Below are 21,435 nucleotides of genomic sequence, written 5' to 3'. Positions count from 1 at the left end.
GTACCATGCCATTCTGTTCTGCGCATGCAGAGATCGCTGCATGCAGGAACGATGTACTACACTATTGTGTTCGGTGCATGCAGAGATCGCTGTATCCGGGAACGGTGTACCATGCCATTCTGTTCTGAGCATGCAGAGATCGCTGCATGCAGGAACGATGTACTACACCGTTGTGTTCTGTGCATGCAGAGATCGCTGTTTCTGGGAACGGTGTACCATGCTGTTGTGTTCTACGCATGCACACACCGAGATCGCTGTATCGGTGAATGGCATACCGCACTGTTGTGTTCTGCACATGCAGAGATTGCTGTTTCTGAGAACGATGTATCACGAGTTCGTGTTCTGTGTGCGCAGAGATCCTGTATCCGGGAACGGTGTACCACACCATTGTGTTCTGTGCATGTGGAATCAGAGATCGCTGTTTCCAGGAACGGTGAACCACGCCATTGTGTTCTGTGCATGCAGAGGTTGCTGTTTCTGGGAGTGGTGTACCACGCCATTGCGTTATGCACATGCAGAGGTCGCTGTTTCCATGAATGGTGTACCACGCCATTGCATTCTGCACATGCAGCGATCGCTGTTTCTGGGAACGGTGTACCACACTGTTGTGTTCTGCACATGCAGAGATTGCTGTTTCTGGGAATGGTGTACCAAGCCATTGTGTTCTGTGCATGCAGAGGTTGCTGTTTCTGGGAACGGTGTACCATGCTGTTGTGTTCTGCGCACGCAGAAATCGCTGTTCCTGGGAACGGTGTACCACGCCGTTGTGTTCTGCACATGCAGAGATTGCTGTTTCCGGGAGTGGTGTACCACGCCGTTGTGTTCTGCGCATGCAGAGGTTGCTGTTTCTGGGAACGGTGTACCATGCTGTTGTGTTCTGCGCATGCAGAGATCGCTGTTTCCGGGAGTGGTGTACCATGCCGTTGTGTTCTGCACACGCAGAGATTGCTGTTTCCAGGAATGGTGTACCACGCCATTGTGTTTTGTGCATGCAGAGGTCGCTGTTTCCGGGAATGGTGTACCACGCCATTGTGTTCTGCGCATGCAGAGGTTGCTGTTTCTGGGAGTGGTGTACCACGCCATTGCGTTATGCACATGCAGAGGTCGCTGTTTCCATGAATGGTGTACCACGCCATTGCATTCTGCACATGCAGCGATCGCTGTTTCTGGGAACGGTGTACCACACTGTTGTGTTCTGCACATGCAGAGATTGCTGTTTCTGGGAATGGTGTACCAAGCCATTGTGTTCTGCGCATGCAGAGGTTGCTGTTTCTGGGAACGGTGTACCATGCTGTTGTGTTCTGCGCACGCAGAAATCGCTGTTCCTGGGAACGGTGTACCACGCCGTTGTGTTCTGCACATGCAGAGATTGCTGTTTCCGGGAGTGGTGTACCACGCCGTTGTGTTCTGCGCATGCAGAGGTTGCTGTTTCTGGGAACGGTGTACCATGCTGTTGTGTTCTGCACACGCAGAGATTGCTGTTTCCAGGAATGGTGTACCACGCCATTGTGTTTTGTGCATGCAGAGGTCGCTGTTTCCGGGAATGGTGTACCACGCCATTGTGTTCTGCGCATGCAGAGATCGCTGTACGCAGGAACGGTGTACCACGCCGTTGTGTTCTGTGCATGCAGAGGTCGCTGTTTCCGGGAACGGTGTACCACGTCATTGTGTTCTGTGCATGCACATGCAGAGATCGCTGTATGTAGGAACGGTGTACCACGCCATTGTATTCTGTGCATGCAGGGATTGCTGTTTCTGGGAACGGTGTACCACACCATTGTGTTCTGTGCATGTGCAAGCAGAAATCGCTGTATCTGGGAACAGTGTACCACACCATTGTGTTCTGTGCATGTGCAAGCAGAAATCGCTGTATCTGGGAACGGTGTACCACACTATTGTGTTCTGCGCATGCAGAGATTGCTGTTTTCAGGAACGGTGTACCATGCTGTTGTGTTCTGCGCATGCAGAGATCACTGTATGCAGGAACAATGTACCGTCCCATTGTCTTCTGCGCACGCAGAGATTGCTGTTTCCGGGAACGGTGTACCACGCCGTTGTGTTCTGCGCACATAGAGATTGCTGTTTCCGGGAACGGCATACCACGATGTTGTATTCTGTGCATGCACAAGGAGAGATTGGATAGTGCTCTTAAGGATAGTGGAATCAAGGGTTATGGAGATAAGGCAGGAACAGGATACTGATTAAGGATGATCAGCCATGATCATAATGAATGGTGGTGCAGGCTCGAAGGGCAGAATGGCCTACACCTGCACCTATTGTCTATTGTTAATTGTCTATTGAGATCGCTATATCCGGGAATGGCGTACCACAGCATTCTGTTCTGCAAGTATTTTTTTTAGTTAGTTTCTGTTTTCAAAGTTACTACTTTTACAGCAAAGGTTAATTATTTGAGGCTGTTCAACTAGCCCCAAGGAAAATTCAAATTCGCTCAGGAATGATGCTCCAGGTTAGCAGTTCATTCTCATAACCAGTGACATCCTCCTCAAACTACTCACTGTTCCCGTCGATCACTTTCTTCCGTGGCAATCTACTTCAACCATCCTTCTCCTATATCCTCAACTCTTTCCTCGGACAACTGCTGTCTAGCCAGACATCCTCCCAGGTTTCTGTCTGGCCTCTCTCACACTTTACTTTCCAGTGTCCTACACTTTGCCAGTGCTTTCCAAAGACTAACCATCAGTAACATCATAGTCTTTCATTTACTGCCAGCAATACCACAGTATTTAAAGTTCCTAATACAGCATACTTTGCACAAATTTACGATTTTGAATAGATCGAGAAAATCTACTAATAATACTACAAGTCCTTCAGCCCAGAATATTCCTTTCATACTTCAGATAGCCATGCCTGACGAATGATTTTTTAAAAACTTGACTTTCAGTTGAGCTAAGGGAATGTCTAGTTCCTGAGAAGTGTTCTTAATGGATCAGACAAAATTAAACACGTTAGTATGAAAAACAATATTGTTGATAGCAATCTTGCAGTATTTTAGGAGATTTCCTAGTTTTGTGCAATATAAAAATTCTGAAATAATGAGAGGTCTCTCACAATCTAATGTGAGGTAGGATTAACAACGTCTTAAATAAAGCTCCATGTGACAACGACAAGTCCAACAGTGGTTAGAGTGACATTCTGTTTTGTTATATTCATCTCACCTAAAGAAATAAAAGGTGGTATTTTCCTTTTTTACACAGTTTAAACTGCATGGATTGGAAATTACTTCCCCCAGCAACAGATGAGATGATAGAGAGATCAATGCGGGTTAAAGGTCGTTTCATGGGTGATCCTTCTCATGAGTACGACACCATAGCGGTTAAGAAAAGTGATGAAGAAATGGCCAGTTTGGAGGTTAGTGTATGAGTTTGACTTGAACCAGCAACATGGTAATTCTCTGTGGTACACTGTGCAATTTGAATTCTGTGAAATTTGGAATCAAAAAATGGCATGTCTAATGGTGTCCATACAACCAGTGTTGATTAGCATTAAAAACTCATCTGGTTCATAAATGTCCTTTAGGAATGGAAATCTGATCATCCCTATCTGGTCTGGCCTCCATGTGACTCTCGATTCAGGTTGACTGTTGACTAGCTCTCTAGGCCATATCAGAGAGCAATCAGATCAAGGGCAATTTAGTGATGGACAAGAAATGTCAGCCTTTCCAAGAACACCCAAAGCCCATGTACGAAGGAAAATTAACTAAAATCAGCTTTTGAATCGGATTCCCACTTTTGATGGAAACTGCTCATGTGGAGGTTGCTGATGCATTTCACAATCAGACAAACTCTCAGTTTCTGTACTCAACCATTAACAAATTAACAAACAAGTCGTACTTGATGGCAGTCACCAACCATTGAACACTTATATTCAGGGAAAGATGTGAAAGAAAGTTGGAGAATAATAAAGAAGAAATTCTACTGGTGTAGCACCTCAGACACAGCAAAATGTCATCAGGTGCTTAAAAAGGGGATGGGGGAATGACCAAAAGAATAGTCAGATAGATGGATTCTGCAGATTTTTCAACAGACTTTTTGTTCGTGGAATGCGGTTAGACCAGAATTTATTGCCTTTCCTAATTGCCCAGAGGACAGTTAGGAGACAACAACATTGCTACAAGGCTGGAGTCATACGATGGTCAGACCAGGTAAGGACAGCAGATTTCCTTCCCTAAAAGGCATGAGTGATCCAGATAGTTTATTACATCAATTCCCAATGGTTACATAGCCACCATTAGGCCAGGTCTTTTTATCCAGAATGTAATTAATTCAAATTTCACTGTTGCCATGACGGTGTTCAAATCCATATCCCCAGGACATAGGGCCTGAGGTTTCGGATTGTGCATCCACTGGCGTTACCACTGAAGAAGGAAGAAATCACAAAGCAGAGGGGTTTAGAAAGAGAATTGCAGACTGCAGGACCATGATGATCAAAGTATCAGCTACCAACTGTGAAATGGGAGAGGGAAGCGATGGTGAGCTGTGGGGAGATAGGTTGAATAACTCCTAACATCCAGTGGCAGCTGATTAGCAGACTCAGGCTCTGGTCTGGAATCAGAAATACAGTCAGGTGGCCGCTTGGAGGTTAGTAAATGAGAATATTCAATGGTCTCAGAGACAAGATATCAGCAGAAGTCAACAAAGACAGACATGATTGATGAACAAAAATTGTAATTTATGATCATCAGGGTTTTTAAAAAATCTACATGTATTTCTGTTATAGCTAAAGGTAAAAGAGGAAGAACGCTTGACAGCTACAATTGAACAAATAAACAGAGAAGCTGCAATAGTTCCCAGGGGTGCTTTTATCAAGACGCCTCTTGAGCAAATCCACAAGAACAGGAGTTTTGGAGGTAACTAGTCTTTAAAGTTTAAATTTCACTTGGTGGAATGAAGTCAAACATTGTTTTTTAATTCAGTCATGGGATGTGGATGTGGCTGGCTGGCCAGTATTCATTGCTCATCCCTATTTGTCCTTAAGAAGGTGAACTGCTTTCTTGAAACACTACAGTCCATGTGCTGTAGGTACACCCACAATGTGTTAGGGAGGGAATTCCAGGGTTTTGATCTGGTGACAGTGAACGAACAGTGATATATTTCCAAGTCAGGATGGTGAGTGACTTGGAGGAGAAATTCCAGGTGATGGTGTTCCCATGTCCTTGTCCTTCTCAGTGTAAGTGGTCATGGGTTTGGAAGGTGCTGTCAAAGTAGCATTAATGAATTTCTGCAATGCGTCTTGTAGATGGTGCATACTGTTGCTACTGAGTGTCTGTGCTGGAGAGAGTCAATGTTTGTGGATTTGGTGCCAATCAAACCTCTTGAGTGTTGTTGGAGCTGCACTCATGCAGACAAATGGGGGGCATCCCATCACACTCCTGACTTGTACCACGTAGATTGTGTTCAGGCTTTGAAGAGTCATGACGTGAGCTACTTGCTTCAAGATTCCTTGCATCTGACGTCTTCTTGTAGCCGCAGTACTTTTATGACTAGTCCTGCCCCAGATGTTAATAGTGGGGGGATTTAGTGATGACAAGGGACAATGGTTAGATTCTTTCTTGATTGTCACTGCCTGGCATTTTTGTGGCATGAATGTTACTTACTACTTGTCAGCTCAAGCCTGAATATTGTCAAGATCTTGCTGCGTTTGGACATGGACTGCTTCAGTATCGGAGAATGGTGTTGAACATTGTGCAATCAATAGGGAACATCCCCACTTCTGACCTTGTGATGGAGGGAAGGCCATTGATGAAGCAGCTGAAGATGGTTTGGCCTTGGACACTACCTTGAGAAACTCCTGCAGACATGTCTTGGAGCTGAGATGGTTTACTTCCAACAACCACAGCCATCTTCCTATGTGACTCCAACCAGTTGGGAACATTCCCTGATTCCCATTGATTCCTGCTTTTTTTAAAGTTATTAAGGGAGATCTGATGGATCAGGGTTGTCCCAGCTTCAAATCTCACCTGCTTCAGAGGTGTGTAATTATGTCTCGAAACAGGTTGGTTAGAAAATATCTAAAATGGCGTTGTTTTCCTTGGAGCAGAGGAGGCTGGGGGGAGTCACAATTGAGATGTATAAAATTTTGAAGGGCATAGAAAGTTAGACAGGAAGGAACATTCACCCTTGGTGGAAGTATCAGTGACCAGGGGATATAAATTTACGGTAAACAACAGGAGGTTTAGAAGGGATGTCAGGAAAAAAAATTCACCTAGAGGGTGGTTGGAATCTGGAACTCACTGCCCGTAAGGTATAAAGGCAGAAAACCTCATAACATTTACAAAGTATTTGCCTATGTACTTATAATGTGAAGGCATGCAGTGTTAGGGGCCAAGTATTGAAAATGTGATAGAATAGTTAGATTAGATTAGATTGGATTACTTAGGTAGTTGTTCTTGACTGGTGCAGACACAAGGTGCTGAAGGGTCTTTTCCTATGCTGTAGACCCCTGTGACTGTATGATGCAACACTCGGTCAAACATGGTCTTGATGTCAAAGGCAGTCATTCTCCCCTCACTTCTGGAATTCAGCTCTTTAATCTATGTTTGGACCAAGGCTATAATGAGATCAGAAGCAGAGTGCTCTGCCGGAACCTGAACTGAATGTTGGTGAGCAATTGTGCTTGATAGAACTGTTGATGACATCTTGCAGCACTGTATTCATGATTGAGGGTAGCCTGATGAGTGGTAATTGGCTGGGTTGGATTTGTCCTGATTTTGTACCTGGACAATTTTCCACATATTTTTGGGTAGCTGTTAGTATGAGAGTTATACTGGATATTCTATGTGTCTGCTACCTTGGTTATTTTAGGTGGTAGTTTCACAGATTTGGGACATGCTGTTGAAGAAGCATTAAAATTATTGGAGCTGTTTTACTGTACAAAATGTAAAGATTCAAGGTGTCTATAGCCAAAAGAAAGGCAGGAAGTGTTTATATTGTTGCTATTGTCAATATAAATGATGCCATAATATTGACTATTGTATTGTATGAGGTAATGTCCTAGGTCCTTGGAGAGATTCTACCTGGACTTTCAACTTCTCCACAACCAAGCAAAGTAGGAAAACGGCCACTCAGCCAGACCTATTCATGCCCCATAGCTGATTGTCCTATCAGGAATTATCTCCTCTGACACAATCTCTTCAACACGTATGTGACTGGCCCCTGGTGGGCTGTTGCTTAGATGGCACGCTTCTTAGGTCAGTTCCTGTGGGCAGGCAGCTCTGTGAGACTCACGAGTTACTAATTGATACCAATGGAAAACGTTTTAGGGTTGCATAGGTTACAGACAACATTGCTGCCAGCCTTCAGAAATCAATGTAAATCTCATTAGCACCACTGGAAACTAGAGGTGGAATCCGCAAAGTCATTGCGCCCCCCCCCCCCAACTAAAGTCTTTCCCACACCTCCATGAAAAGATTTCAGAAAAGTTTATTGCTTTCCTTAAAGGTCCATCAAAATTATAACTCTAAGGTACCTACCTACTATGCTACTCTCCCTTAGTCCCAACTAGGTAGCCTCCTTATCTAGTCCAGCTTCGATGAAGAGTCGTCTAGATTCAAAACATTAATTGCTCTCTTTCCATAGATGTTGCCTGACCCGCTGTGATTTTCAGCATTTTTAGTTTCTAAATAAGATTCCAGCATCTATAAATATTTCTATTCTGGATTGCATGTTTCTGTTTGCAATAGTTTCTTCAACTGCTTTTGATAATGTCCCCAGAATCATAGAATCATCTATTACAGAGGAGGTTATTTGGTCCATGTCTGCACCACAAACATTACACCACAACTGACACCATTCCCACTTTGCCATGCTACGCCTGTAATCTTTAAGGGCTCATCCAAGTACTTTTAAATGTTGTGAGGTTTCACACCTCAACTACCCTTCCATGCAATGCATTCCAGATCCCCATCACCCTCTTTGTAAAAACGTTTTTTCCTCTCAAATCCCCTGTAAACATTCTGCCTTTCACTTTAAAATTATGCCTGCTCTTCTAAGCTTCAATCCCTAAGTTTGTGAGAATGAAACATATTAACTCTATTCAGCCCATCTCTTACCTTGAGTATTCTGCATATTTGAATAATCTCTATCTTCTCTTTGAACAGTCACAGACTCTCAACCTCCCTTCGCAACACAGATGTCTTGCGCTAGGTATAGGCTTGGTTTATGACTTCCACCATGCCTCTAAGGCCTGTTAGAAGACCGTAGTTCCAGTGCCACTATTAATATTTTTAGCATTGACTCATTATACCCTGGAATTCATGTGTCCCAAGAGTAAAAGACTGAAACTGTACTAATGCAGAATCATTGGGGTAGTTTGATTGCTAAATGAGGGAGCTGTGGGATTTTTATGTGAGTTGAACTGAAACAAAAATAAATGTAGTTATAGTTCAAAGGAGGCAAAATCAGATGCAACCTCTTGCTTGGTGAGTTATTCAGTGATTCCATCTGCAAAGAATATTTCACAGTGGTGCTATCAGTTTAATAGCATTGTCCACCTTGCATTTACCCTCAGGTTTGTCGGTTACCGAAGCTGGGAAGTTGCAATCCTATCTTCACTTCACTGAGCCTGTCATACTGAAGAAGAAGTCACAGCTGGTGCAAGCCAATTTGGAGGATTCAATTGACTTTCTCAATTCTCTTGAAGATGACGAGTTAAAAGGTACATCACTGAAACGTCTTCCAAATCTATGGAGCTGAAAGAATTAAATTATGGAAACAGGCTATACAGATTAGTTTTGTGCCCTCTTGATAAAGAGGGTGATCCAACTGAGGTGCTTAACATTACTAAACCATTCGATAGGGTCAGAAAAAAAATAATTCCTGCAGTTGAGCAATCCTGAATAACCTTAAAGTTAAGCTGAGAATTTCAGGTGTAAGGTTATAAAGCATTTCTTCACAAAAAGGATATTGGAAATGTAGAACTTTACTGAAAAACTGTTGAGACTGGGAATCAATTGGAATTTTAAAAAGTGAAATTAATAGACTAGAAGCAGGCTGAGGCAGATAAATGAAGTTAAGATATAAATCAGCCATTTTCTAAGATCATAGAAATTGGAGCAGGAATAGACTGTTTGGCCCATCTAGCCTTTCTCCATGGTCAATAAGATTACAGCGGAATTGACTGTGACCTCATTCGACCTTTCTGACCGTCCCCACGACCCATAACTTTTGTCAAACAAAGATCTACCTAACCTGTTTAAGAGACTGAAACCCAGGTGTTGAATTAATCAGCAAAAGATTGTCAGGGATTTACAAAGATTTTATTGTAAATCAATAGGTTAGCTCAAACAGCAGTTTCTACATTTCCATGCCCAGAAGCTAACCATTCCACGGGGAAGAAGCTCTTTGCTTTAATATAAATAAAACCACCAACAAATTCACAAAATACCCAGTTAGATGTACTTTTAGAGAAGATCAGACTTGAATCCAGGCTTTCTGGCCCAGAGGTCAGTATATGCTGTGTATTAATGACTTGAATGATAAAAGTGAATGTACCATTGCCAAGTTTGCAGATGACATAGAAATAGGTGGAAAGGCAATTGGTGAGGTTGTCAAAGAATCCTGGAGAGAAATATAGACAGGTTAAGTGAGTGGGTAAAAAGCTGGCAGATGAAGTATAATGTAGGAAACTGAATTTATGCTTTTTCACAGGAAGATTAAAGGAGCTGAATATTATTCAAATTGGGAAAGACTGCAGAATAGAGGGATTTGGAAGTTTCCGTCAATGATCATAAAAAGCTAGCATCTAAATTTGGCAGATAACAGGGAAGGCAACTGGAACATTGGCCTTATTTAAAAAGGAATGGCATGTTAAAATAGGGAGACTTTGCTAAAGCTATATATGGCATTAGTCAGACCATAGCTAAAATACTGTGAACAGTTTTGGGTCCTTTGTCTAAGGAAAGACGTACTGACATTGGAGGCAGTACAGAGAATGTTTGCGAGACTGATAGTAGATATAGAGGGACTGGCCTATGAGGAAAGGTTGAACAGATTGGACCCACACTTGATGGAACATATAAGAATGGGTGGTGACCTTAATGAAACATGCAAGATTCTTAGAGACTTAACAGGATAGATGCAGAAAGGTTGGTTTCTCTTGTAGGGAGTCTAAGCCAGGGATCAAGACCTCAGAATAGTGTCAGATATTTAAGGCAAAGGTGAGGAGAAATTTCTTCTACCCTCAGAAGGTAGTGAACCTATGGAATCTTTTATCACAAAAGGCTGTTGCAGTTGTGTCATTAAGTATATTCAAGGCTGATACAAGTTTTTAATCAGTAAGGGACTCAGTGGTTATGGGAAAAAGGCAGGAAGGTCGAGTTGAGGATTATCAGATCGGCCATGATGTCACTGAATGGCAGAGCAGACTTGATGGGCTGAAAGGCCGACTTTTGCTCCTAAGTCTAATGGTCTTATAAAGAAAGAGAATTCAGTTTCTTTCACAGATAATGATAAGGGGGCAGGGAGGCTTCAGAAGGACTTGGACAGGACAAGAAGAGACAGATGGAATGCAGTGTGGGAACGTGTGAGGTTATTTGCCTTGGTAGGAAGAATCAAGAGATAGACTGTCTTCTTAACGGGGAAAGGCTTCAGAGATCTGAAGCACAAAGAGTCTTGGGAGTCCAAGTTCAGGATTCTCTTAAGGTTAACATGCAGGTTCATTTGGCAGTTAGGAAGGCAAAGACAATGTTAGCATTTATTTCAAGAGGGCTAGAATACCAGAGCAAAGAATGCCAGAGTACTGCTGAGACCTGTATAAGGACCTGGTCAGACCGCAATTGGAATATTTTGAGCAGTTTTGGGCCCCATACCTAAGGAAGTGGAGAAGATCCAAAGGAGCTTTACAAGAATGATCCTGGGGATGAAGGGCTTGTCATATGAGGAGTAGTTGACAATTCTGGGTCTGTACTCGATGAAGTTTTGATGGATGAGGGGATGATCTGATTGAAACTTACGGAATACTGAGAGGCCTGGATAGAGTGGGTGTGGAGAAGATGTTTCCACGAATAGGAGAGTCTAAGACCCAAGGGCACAGCCTCAGTATAAAGGGATGACCCTTTAGAACTGAGATGAGGAGGAATTTCTTCAGCCAGAGGGTGGTTAAGCTGTGGAACTCATTGCTGCAGAGGTCTGTGGAAACTGAGAGATTGGGGACATTTAAAACAGATCTAGATAGATTCTTGATTGATAAGATGTTCAAAGGTTACAGGGAGAAGGCAGGAGAATAGGTTGAGAAACATATCAGCCATGATCGAATAGTGGAGTAGACTTGATGGGCTAAATGGCCAAATTCTGTTCTTACATCTTATGGTCTTATGACCTTATAATCGCCATATCATCATGGTAATTATTTTTTCCATGTATTAAACAGTAAAATACATGTGTTTGCATAAGCTCTTTTTTTCTCTGTATGAAACCAGCACCAAATCACCTGCGTCACCAATTAAAATAAAAAGTCACAAAGACTGGACATTAGGGGCGTAAAGACTTGCATGAAAACACATTTATCTCCTCCCTCCTCACTAAGGAAGGCCCCAGGCACACCTTCCAGGTGAAACAGCAAATTACCTGCACTTCACTCATTCTGATCTACCATATTCGTTACTCACACTGAGAGCTCTTCTATCTCAGGAAGACAAAATGCAGACTGGGTGACTACTTTGTGGTACACTTGTGTTCTGTCCGTAAAAATGATCCAGAGCTTCCAGTTGCCTGCCACAATAATACAACCACCAGGTTTCCATGCCGAAATTTCTGTCTCAAGCCTACTGCAGTGCTCCAGTGAGATTCAGTGCAAGGTGGACAAACAGCACCTCATCATCCACTTGGGGATATTACAGCCTCCAGGCTCGAGCATGATCACCTCTTCCATGTCCATTTGTTTGTTTCATACCACTTCCATCTTGCCATTCTACCTAGCACGGACACAAAACTAGGAAGCTTGTCATTGTTTGTCAGCAGGCTCTGTCAAGAGAAGTTGACTTTGGTTAGGAGTTCTGGCATAACGAATCAAGGGCAGCTTTTGATACCAGTCAGGAGCTTGGATATAATCTGCTCGTGGCAGTCGGAGTTGGGATCCTCTCCACATAAGAGGTGGGGAAATAAATGTCAGACAGCCCACCGATATTTTGATTTTCCTGCCCTATTGTGGACTGTTTCCCTTCTAGAGTGAGAAAACAGTATTAAGGGAATTGGAAGTGGGTGGTGGTAGCAAGATGCCTCAAGCAAGTGAGTAGGCAGCATAGAGGGCATGCAAAGGTTGGTGCCCAGAGTTGGAGTGGGTGATAGAGAATGAGGAAAGATTTTACATGAAATGGTGAGTCATAGAGCATGTGCCTTGTTTATGGGTGGATATAGCAGCAGAGTGGGGGCAGAGTCCTTATGTATATTTAAGGCTGAAATAAATTCTTGATCAGTAGGGGAGTCAAAGTTACAGGAGAAACACAGGAAAGTGGACATGATCAGCCTTATCGAATGACTGAGCAGGCTCTTGAGGCCAAACGACCTTCTCCTATTCCTATTTATTATGGCCTTATTGAGCGAGAGTGAGGTATTCAGAGAGAAGATGGTGGCACTTAAGCTAGCAGAGTGGACAATGACATTGACCCTTTTTTCTATAGATTGTTTTCAATAGACATTCTGGTATAACACAGTTGTCAAGTTGTGGACACTGTTTGGATTACACAAACTTACTGCTGAAGGGGTATAACGACCTTCTACAGAGCGATTTTCTGTAGCAGTTTTCAATTTTCTATAGAGCGGAGTTGCGGAGGAACGCAACTGTCACATTATAGCAGAACAAGCTGTATCATAAAACCTTCTATATTCTCATAAATTGATCAAATTCCTTCTAATTTCAACACATCTAGAGTGCTCTGTGCCGTGATTGTCACCTCATTTAAAGGAAGATGTAAATGATGTTGGAACTTGCTAAACTGACACATGAACAGGATGAGTTGGCTTACTAGAACTATGGTCAACATGGTCAAGTTGGACTGAAGGGTCTGTTTCCATGTGGTATAATTCTATGACTATGACGTCGTGACTAAGCTTGGCTAGGCTTGTATCTGCTGGAGTCTAGGACAATAACAGGTGACTTGATAGAGTCATATAAGATCTCGAGGGTGCTTGATAAATTTCCTCTTATGTTCACTATTTTAAGACAGCAAAAGGAGAAAATGTTTTGCTTTAACAGTGTCATGAGTCTTTGGAACTTTTTCTCAAAACATGGAGGAAACAGAGTATTTTAATATTTTTGAGGCAGAGCTGGATAGAATGTTGATGAGTAAGTCATTGGGGATAGGTGGGAATGCGGAGTAATTAGATTAACCATGATCTCAATGAATGACTGAGCAGCCTCAAGAGGCCAAGTGGCCTACTCCTGTTTCTAATCCCCTATGTTTACATGTTCCTTTCACTTCTGATAATAGTGCTTTTATCCCCTTGTTAATGGTAAGGTGGACTGGTGGAAATAATCTTTCACTGTGTAACCTAATAGACCGTGTAATGTGTCCAGAACATCTGAGCAACCTTAAGTCCATTGTTTTGAATGATTCTTTCAGATTGCCCCATTACCTCTTACTGGTCCAATAAATAGTTACTTTTTTTCCGTTGTTGTTTCTGGACATTGTGTGTGAACTACACATATCTTTCTTGCATAAGTGACATAAGTTAATTAATGAATGTTGAAAGCTGTTTAGGCTAATTGGAAACCAGCTTTCAAAAATATTGGACAGTGCGGAAGAACATTTCTCCAGAGATAGCAAGGAAACTTGAAATGCAGCAAATCAGCAAACAAAACAGGTAATGTCTGGTTGATAAGTCACCATCCAAAGGGCGGCAGACAGCTTCATGCCTCAAGCTGGACTCAGTGTTGGAACACTTCTAAACAAAGCCTCCACTTGGAACATTAACCTTGCTGTTCAGATGTTGATAAGGATGCCTGAAACTTCCAACACTTTACAGTTTTCTGAACAGAATATAATGCCTCACAATGCCACCTGACTTAGTGTCACGTTAAGAAAAAATGCTATTTGGTCCATCATGTCTGTGCAGAACTGTCCCATTAGTCTAATTTCCCCACCTTATAGTTCTGCAATTTTGTTCCCTGAAATTATTTGCCTGGTGCTCCTATTCAAACAAAGAATGATTGTAAATGGATTTTCTTTTGGGCTTTGGGGAAGTTTTTTAAAAAATTTATTTTCATAATCAACCTGCTCAGAGATGTTACCACACACCTCTAGAGCCGGTGTGACTTAAACCCAGGCATCCTGTTCTAGGGGTAGGGACACCACTACCGCGACACAAGAGATTCTCCAGGAGTTGATACCAGGACCAACCACTCCAACCCCTTGTTTTTACTGTTATACATTAATAATCTAGATCTTAGTGTGCAGGAGACAGTTTTAAAGTTTGCAGATGACATGAAACTTGGAAGAATTGTAAACTGTGAGGAAGACAGTATGGAACTTTAAAAGGCTGCTGACAAGTTGATGAAGTGGCAGCTGAGGTTTAATGCAGAGAAGTGTGAGATGATGCACTTTAGTCGGAAGAACATTGAGAGACTACATAAAATAGTGGGTACAATTCTAAATGGGTGCAGGAGTGAGGGACAGACCACTGAAGGTGGTCTGATTGGAAAGATCACTTAATAAGGCTTACAGTATCCTCAGCTTTATGAATAAGGTTATAGAGTCCAGTAGCAAGGAGGTGATGTTGAACTTGCACAAGATACTTGTTAGACCTCAGCTGGAGTATTGTATACAGTTGTGAGTGCCACATTAACAGAAAGATGTGACTGTGTAGGAGAGAGTGCAGAAGCAGTTTACAAGAATTGAGAAACTTTATTTATGAGTATAGATTGAAGAAGATGGAGAGAAGAAGGCTGAGAGGAAATCTGATAGAGGTTTTCGAAATCATGAGTGGGCTCGATACAGTAGATAGATCTGTCCCTGCTCACAGAAGAAAAAAGAACAAGAGGGCGTAGACTTAAAGCAATGTGCAAATAAAATAAGGTTGATGTATGAAAAAAAACCTTTTCATTCAGCAAGTCATTAGATTGTGGAATGCATTGCTTGGAAATGTTGTGGGGGCAGGTTCAATTAGGCATTCAGGACAGCATTCGATGATTATTTGGATAGAAATAATCTGCAAGGATATGGGGAAAAGACAGGAAGTTGGCACTCGATACTAATATTCATTTGAACAAGAGTTTCTTGTGAAGCACCCTTCAATGTTCACAACATTAAAGGTGCTAACTGCAACTGACTGTGTTAAAGTAATCATGATTTGGAGATGCCGGTGGTGGACTGGGGTGTACAAAGTTAAAAAATCACACAACACCAGGTTATAGTCCAACAGGTTTAATTGGAAGCACACTAGCTTTGCTTCCAATTAAACTTGTTGAACTATAACCTGGTATTGTGTGATTTTTAACTGTGTTAAAGTAAGGGAGACTAGACCAATGAGGCAGTGCAGAATTGTGGACGACGTTGTCATGAGCTTCCATTTCCCATCAGAAAGCACTGCAGTATTTTTATCCCGTTTCATTGTAACGATTTAGATATTTTAATAGCCATGGCACCCCCCCCCCACCCCCATTGCTATTTCACAATTTCATTTTTTCACAATATCCTCCTTTAAAGGCGAACCATCTTGCAAGGTCTGTGCGAGGGTTGGTCAGTGACAGGGGCAAGGATTGAACATAATTCACTAACAGAGCCGAAGTGAGTTGTCAGTTTAAATTGCAAACATTCATTAATCACTGAATTTTAATTGCTCTAATCTCAGCTTTATTGGGTGGGTGAGGGGAAGGGGGAGATGCTTGGTCACAAAGGAATGGTTTACAGGAAAGTGTCAGGAGAGTAGGGTACTGAACTTTCTATCACTTTTTATATCCTCCCTCTCCTAGGGCCCACAAACAGACTTGAATTTGAATAAGTTTAACATTAGTCAGAAGATGTACAGTTGAAGTTGCACGAACTGGGGCATTCCTAATAATGATGAATGATAACACTACTTAAAGTTTACAAGCTTCAAAATTCTTTGAGGGTTCTGCTGTGGTCAACAATAAGAGGCCCAGCTGGCTTGTTTGTTTTTGTTGCTGTTGGAATGAGAGAAGAATATTGGCCAAAAACTTTGGGGAACTCCCTATTCTTCAAACTCTGCCATTGGATCTTCTTGACCCTTCTGAAGCTGGGGAGCAGGCCATTAGGGTTAAATGTTTCCTCCAGAGACAGCTTCTCTGACATTGCAGTTTCCTCAGTCCTTCTGCATAGTGTCAACTTAGATTATCTGCTCAAGCCCTGATTAAAGGTTGAACCCATGCCCTGCTGAATCAGAGGCAAGAATGCTGTCTGTTAAACCAAAAAACTAAAACTTGAAATTACATCCTTCTTCATCAGAGAAATAAGCCTATTTAATAAAATGGTTAATATTTGTGTTACATTCACAGACAGGAATTTCTTACAAACTAATTAAAATTGTCATGAATTATATCCATAATCATTTCTAAACTGCAATTAAACTGTAAAATCATTTCTTAGTTTCAGTGATATTCTCTGATATGTTTTCCATAATTCTATTAATCTATGGGTGAAAAGATTTTACCTCCCTTCCATTCTTACTCCAAATACCTCATTCTTAGTTTGCCCCTGGTATTTGAGTCTTTTCCTGCTTGTTTCCTTTGTTGATTCTATTGTAACTTTGAAACTTAAACTGTATCACATCAGAATCTTCTTTCCTAAAAGAGGTCCATGGGCAGAATTATATGTTTCCCCACGGCTAGATTTTCAGGCAGGATGGAGTTCGTAAAATTCTTCAAATGATCTTCTCAAAGGCCTCTCACCTATCTCCCAACTTCAGTCAACTTATTCAAAGATTCTATGACACACATGGGATGTGAACTCGGGTTTCCTAGGGCAGAGGTAGGGACGTTCCCATCAAGCCACAAGAGCCTATATCCTGTATTTTTACAAGAGGAATAGGTGAGGCCTGTGGCAGCTGGAACCCTTGCTATAGCTGAGGCCTTTCAGTGACTAAATAATGACCACTTAAAGGGCTTTTCCAGGTTTCAGCCTTCAGAAAGAGGGAAGCCCAGAAGGCAGGCCAAGACTCGGGCAGAAAGGGGTGGATTTGGTGGGTATTGTTCCCTCCAAGCCACGTGGTTCCACAGCCGCTCAGAACTCCTGCATCCTGCAATCAGGCAATGCACTGATTGAAGATTTCAGAAGCTGCTGCTGCTACACAGAGACCTCAGGTGTATACATAGCAGGGACACCATTTAGAGGGAATGTGGTCTCCGTGTTCATCAACATCAGATAGCAGGATGGGAAATGATGACTCACGTTCTTTAACTGGCGTTGAAAGTTCAGTCATCAGTTGTGAATAAAGCAAATTCTGCTGTTTCCCAGGATGACCAACCCTTTGCTGGTTCTGATGTGGTTCCCATTGTTTCCTAATCATTCCTTGTCAGTAGGGACCCTTGCTGTTTGTTATGTGTATTAATGCTTTGGATATACATGTCGAAGATATAATTAGGAAGTTTGCAGATGACATGAAAATTGGTGGTGTTGATAGTAGGTAGACAGTCTCAGATCGATATTGATCAGTTGGCAAACTGAGCAGAGAAATTTTCACAAAAAGTCTAAACAGGTTGAGACTCTATTCACTGGAGTATAAAAGAATGAGAGGTGGTCTCATTGAAATGTAAATCATTCTTAAGGGGCTTGACAGGGAAAATGCTGAGAGGATATTTCCCCTCATGGTAGAACCTAGGACTAGAGGGTATAGTCTCAGAATAAAAGGGTACCAATTTAAGACTGAGATAAGGAGGAATTTCTTTGGAACTCCTTGCCACAGAGAGCTGTAGGGCAGAGTCCTTGTGTATATTTAGGCTGAGATTGATAGGGCAACCAAGGGTTATGGGAAAAAAACAGGAAAGTGGATGCGAGGAATGTTGGATCAGCCATGATCCAAGTAGATAGCGATGCAGACTCAAGGGGTCAAATGGCCTACTTCAGTTCCTATTTCTCATGGTTGTACCAGCAACAACCACATCCCAGAGAATCTACCAGCAAGTATCTCCAGAACTTTGCCTTTAAGACTATATCTAGGACACCACAGCAGACATGACACATTGTGTGTATATGTGGTTCAGGTTATCAGCTCAGAACTGTGTTTCTTGCCTGCACTCCTGTTTTAACACTGATGCAGAATTTCCATTTCTGTTTGTTCTGATAACTTATAAACCGTGCTGATTTACCCTTTCTCAAGGCTGAGCAGCCCTAGGTTTTCAGACCGTTTTTTTACTGCATCTCAGTCCTCTATTGATAAAAACAATCTTCACGTTCCTTTTGTGCACTGGTTCATAGTCATAAAAATGCTAAGGTGATCAGAAAATTAAACAGTACGGATGTGAATCTTTGTTAAATGAAAAATGGTTTGACAAATGGAGATTTCTGAAAAAATATGTGATTGAATAAAAAAGGAAATACTGTGAATGAAGCTTACTGATTTTTAAAAGACACGCAAGTTATATTACAAAAATGTCAGATCTGCTATACGAGGAAATGGAGAAGCTAGGACACTAAGTTAGGTGGGAAACAGAAGCAAATGGTTTGGGTAAAGGGATGTGGCTAGATTGAAGAAGGGTCAGTGTAGTAGAATTAAGTATCAGTTCATCCACACCCTTGTAACTGTAAACCTTTTCTGGTGTTTTTCCCAAGTTTAGGATTCACTCATGGTTGCATGAGGTTGCATTTTCCTCTTGTCTGCTTATTTGTTTTTTTTAATCCCTGGGTCACCTGCAAACTCTCCATTGTAGCTTACTGCCAGGCCTCTGTCGAATCCGGTTTGTAATCATTCTGCAAGGTAGTGAAGTGACTCCCTTCCTTCTTTGTCGTTCCTGACTTTGGCACCTCCCACCAGAGCCCTCCCCTTGAGGATTGTTTGACGTAGTTTTTCCAGTGTTTACTCTCAGTTTATCTGATCCCATTGTTAATGAAGTGTAAATCTTAATCGGTGCTTAAAAATGCCTTCAAAGGTTTGGGATATTGGATCATGTCCAGCTTCAGAAAGGTCATAATAGGAAAGTCCTCAGGGGCATTTTATGTGCAAAGTATTTCCTTTTTACCATTGCTGTGAGCAAAAGGAGTCATTTCTTACCCAATATTGTCATTTTGTGGTTTCATGACATTTTTAACATGGACAGTATGGCATTCTGTTCTTTACAAAGAAAACAGCTCCTTAGTTGATTTAGATACAGCTTAGATTTTAGGAGTCTTCTTTTACCTTTATTTTTTGTAAACCACAAGTCTGATCATAAACTTGCAAAAGAACCAGAGGTGAGATGATGAGAATCTATATTATGCAAAAAGTTGACATGACATGGAATTCTCTGCCTAAAGGGTGCTGGAAACCGATTCAGTAATAACTTTCAAAAGGGAATTGGAAGACTGATTTAAGTTGGAGGAAAAAATGCACAGTTGCATGGGAAGTGCGGAATAGTGGGATTAAATGTAGTCACTCTTCCACACTGTGTCATTCCCTAATTCTATAACGGCTGCGCAAAAACAAAGTCCCTCAATGCCTTCGTGCTTGAGGATCTTCCAGCAATACAGATCAGAACTCTTTTCCCACTTGTTGTTAAGTGTGAGGGTGTGTGCATTAGATGGCAACTGCGTTTTATCTCAATGAAAACTGGTCCGAGTGGGGAACCGCCTGAATCAGGTCGTCAGAAACTGGCAGCTAATTGGAAACTGGCAGTATCTGGGATCTGAAGTTGGCTTGTTCAGATTTGCTGCTCAGGGATACTGTGGTGAGAACCTTTTATACTCAGACTTTTTTTTTCTTATGGAGTGGAGATCGAAAGCAGAGATAGATTGGGGTATCTGAGACAAGGGCAGGGATATCAGATGCTATCGCCTTTCCCCCATCAGTGAATCTGATTGGAACAATTGGAGACCATGAATTGACCAATGATGGGCTTTAATTGTTGGTGGGTTGAGGAGGCCACCTTCTCATCAAGAACTTGTTGAGGTGATTTTTCTCCAGAGCCAACTTGCCCCATTAGTTGCCTGACTTGTTGATAGGGGAAGTCCTGCCAATAACTAGCATTCTATTAGAGGAGGGGAAATAAGGGATTTTTCTTTTTCCAAATCCGTGATGTAACTCAATTAAAATTCAGCTTTTTTTTTGTTGTTTCTTGAATTGGATAAAGATTTTAATCAACTTCAGGCTGTTTTTCCAAAATAAAAAAAAAATCTGTTTATTACTTGAAAGGTTTGACAGATTCCTTTGTGGGAAAACAGTTGACCACATGATTCTAAAACTACCTTTGTACGCCATTCACTGCACCCCTAGTGTCTCACCCCTCGCAGACAAGGGAGACACATAAATGAGGCACACCGGTCATCACTGATGCCTGTTGCAGTTCTGGTTGGATTCATCATAAGATCTTCTGTTCTATTTGTACCCTTTCCATGTTGGCTTTGCTTCTGTTCACTGCCTTCCTCTGGCAAATTAGAATGGGAATGGATTAAATTCATAACAATGAATCAAATAAACCTTCCCATCCTCTCATTTCTGGATATATTTTTAAGAATAATAAATAAAATTGTTCAAATGTGGTTTCTTTTTAACAATCAGATAGCTTTTTACCTGAATCATTCCCCGCAGTGTCCTGGACAATAATCCTCAGTTCGTCGAGTCACCACGTTAATTCTAGAGAGTTGTGAACTTTACTTTTGCATTGGAGAGGTGGTCAAGATCTATTGAATGAAAGAGGGACAAGGGCTGTGTGTCATTCACTGCTGTGGCAGCATGTGATTTTTCCAGGTTTTACTGGAATTAACTCTCATCTTGAGAAGGATAGCAAGGTGCTGGTGAGGGCTGGGAATTATGTGTGTAACCCTCAAATCAGAAGTCTGAACAGCTGGGAGCACTTTGAGCAATAATATCTGCCTTTGAACTTTTCTTTATCCTTTAACTATGACCCTCTGAACTTTCTTTACCTCCTTGTTTTTATTTATAGAGTAATGTGTGAATTGGACTGTGGTGACCCTTCCATGTTTAATCTTAATTAGCTCAGCCTTGGGTTCGAGACTTTGTTATCTTTAATTGCCTTTCTTCGTGTCGATGCTGTTAATAATACCATTCAGGGAGTGATTTTTCTTTCATTGCTACCCCACTGATGATCTGCAGCAAGCCCAGAGTGTAATGTTCCAGCAATAAAATACTTTGGGTTTGCTTTGTCCGTTTCGGTATCTTTTCAACATTATTGGCTTTACGATTATAAGAGTTGATGTATTTCAGGAAGGAGAGATAGTGAGGTGTCTGAGCCCAGTATTTTACAACATTACTGTTAACTTTGGTGGAATGCATTCTGTTTTGAAATAAGAGCAAATTATAGACAGTGCTAGAA

General features: G+C 41.7%; 1 protein-coding gene across 1 annotated transcript in view; it reads left to right on the top strand.

Moving 5' to 3' along the window:
- rsph9 (radial spoke head component 9) overlaps positions 1–21,435 on the top strand; it is a 60,348-nt gene that overhangs the window by 11,933 nt on the left and 26,980 nt on the right. The window contains exons 2-4 of the mRNA XM_060855805.1: positions 3,216–3,369; positions 4,738–4,867; positions 8,527–8,673. Coding sequence (XP_060711788.1) covers positions 3,216–3,369; positions 4,738–4,867; positions 8,527–8,673 — 431 coding nt within the window. The remainder of the gene's footprint in view (positions 1–3,215; positions 3,370–4,737; positions 4,868–8,526; positions 8,674–21,435) is intronic.

The sequence above is a fragment of the Hemiscyllium ocellatum genome, chromosome 3 (genome assembly GCF_020745735.1).
Source record: "Hemiscyllium ocellatum isolate sHemOce1 chromosome 3, sHemOce1.pat.X.cur, whole genome shotgun sequence".
Taxonomy (NCBI): domain Eukaryota; kingdom Metazoa; phylum Chordata; class Chondrichthyes; order Orectolobiformes; family Hemiscylliidae; genus Hemiscyllium; species Hemiscyllium ocellatum.
The sequence above is the reverse complement of the archived record's forward strand: the minus strand, read 5'-3'. Positions and strand labels throughout refer to the sequence as shown.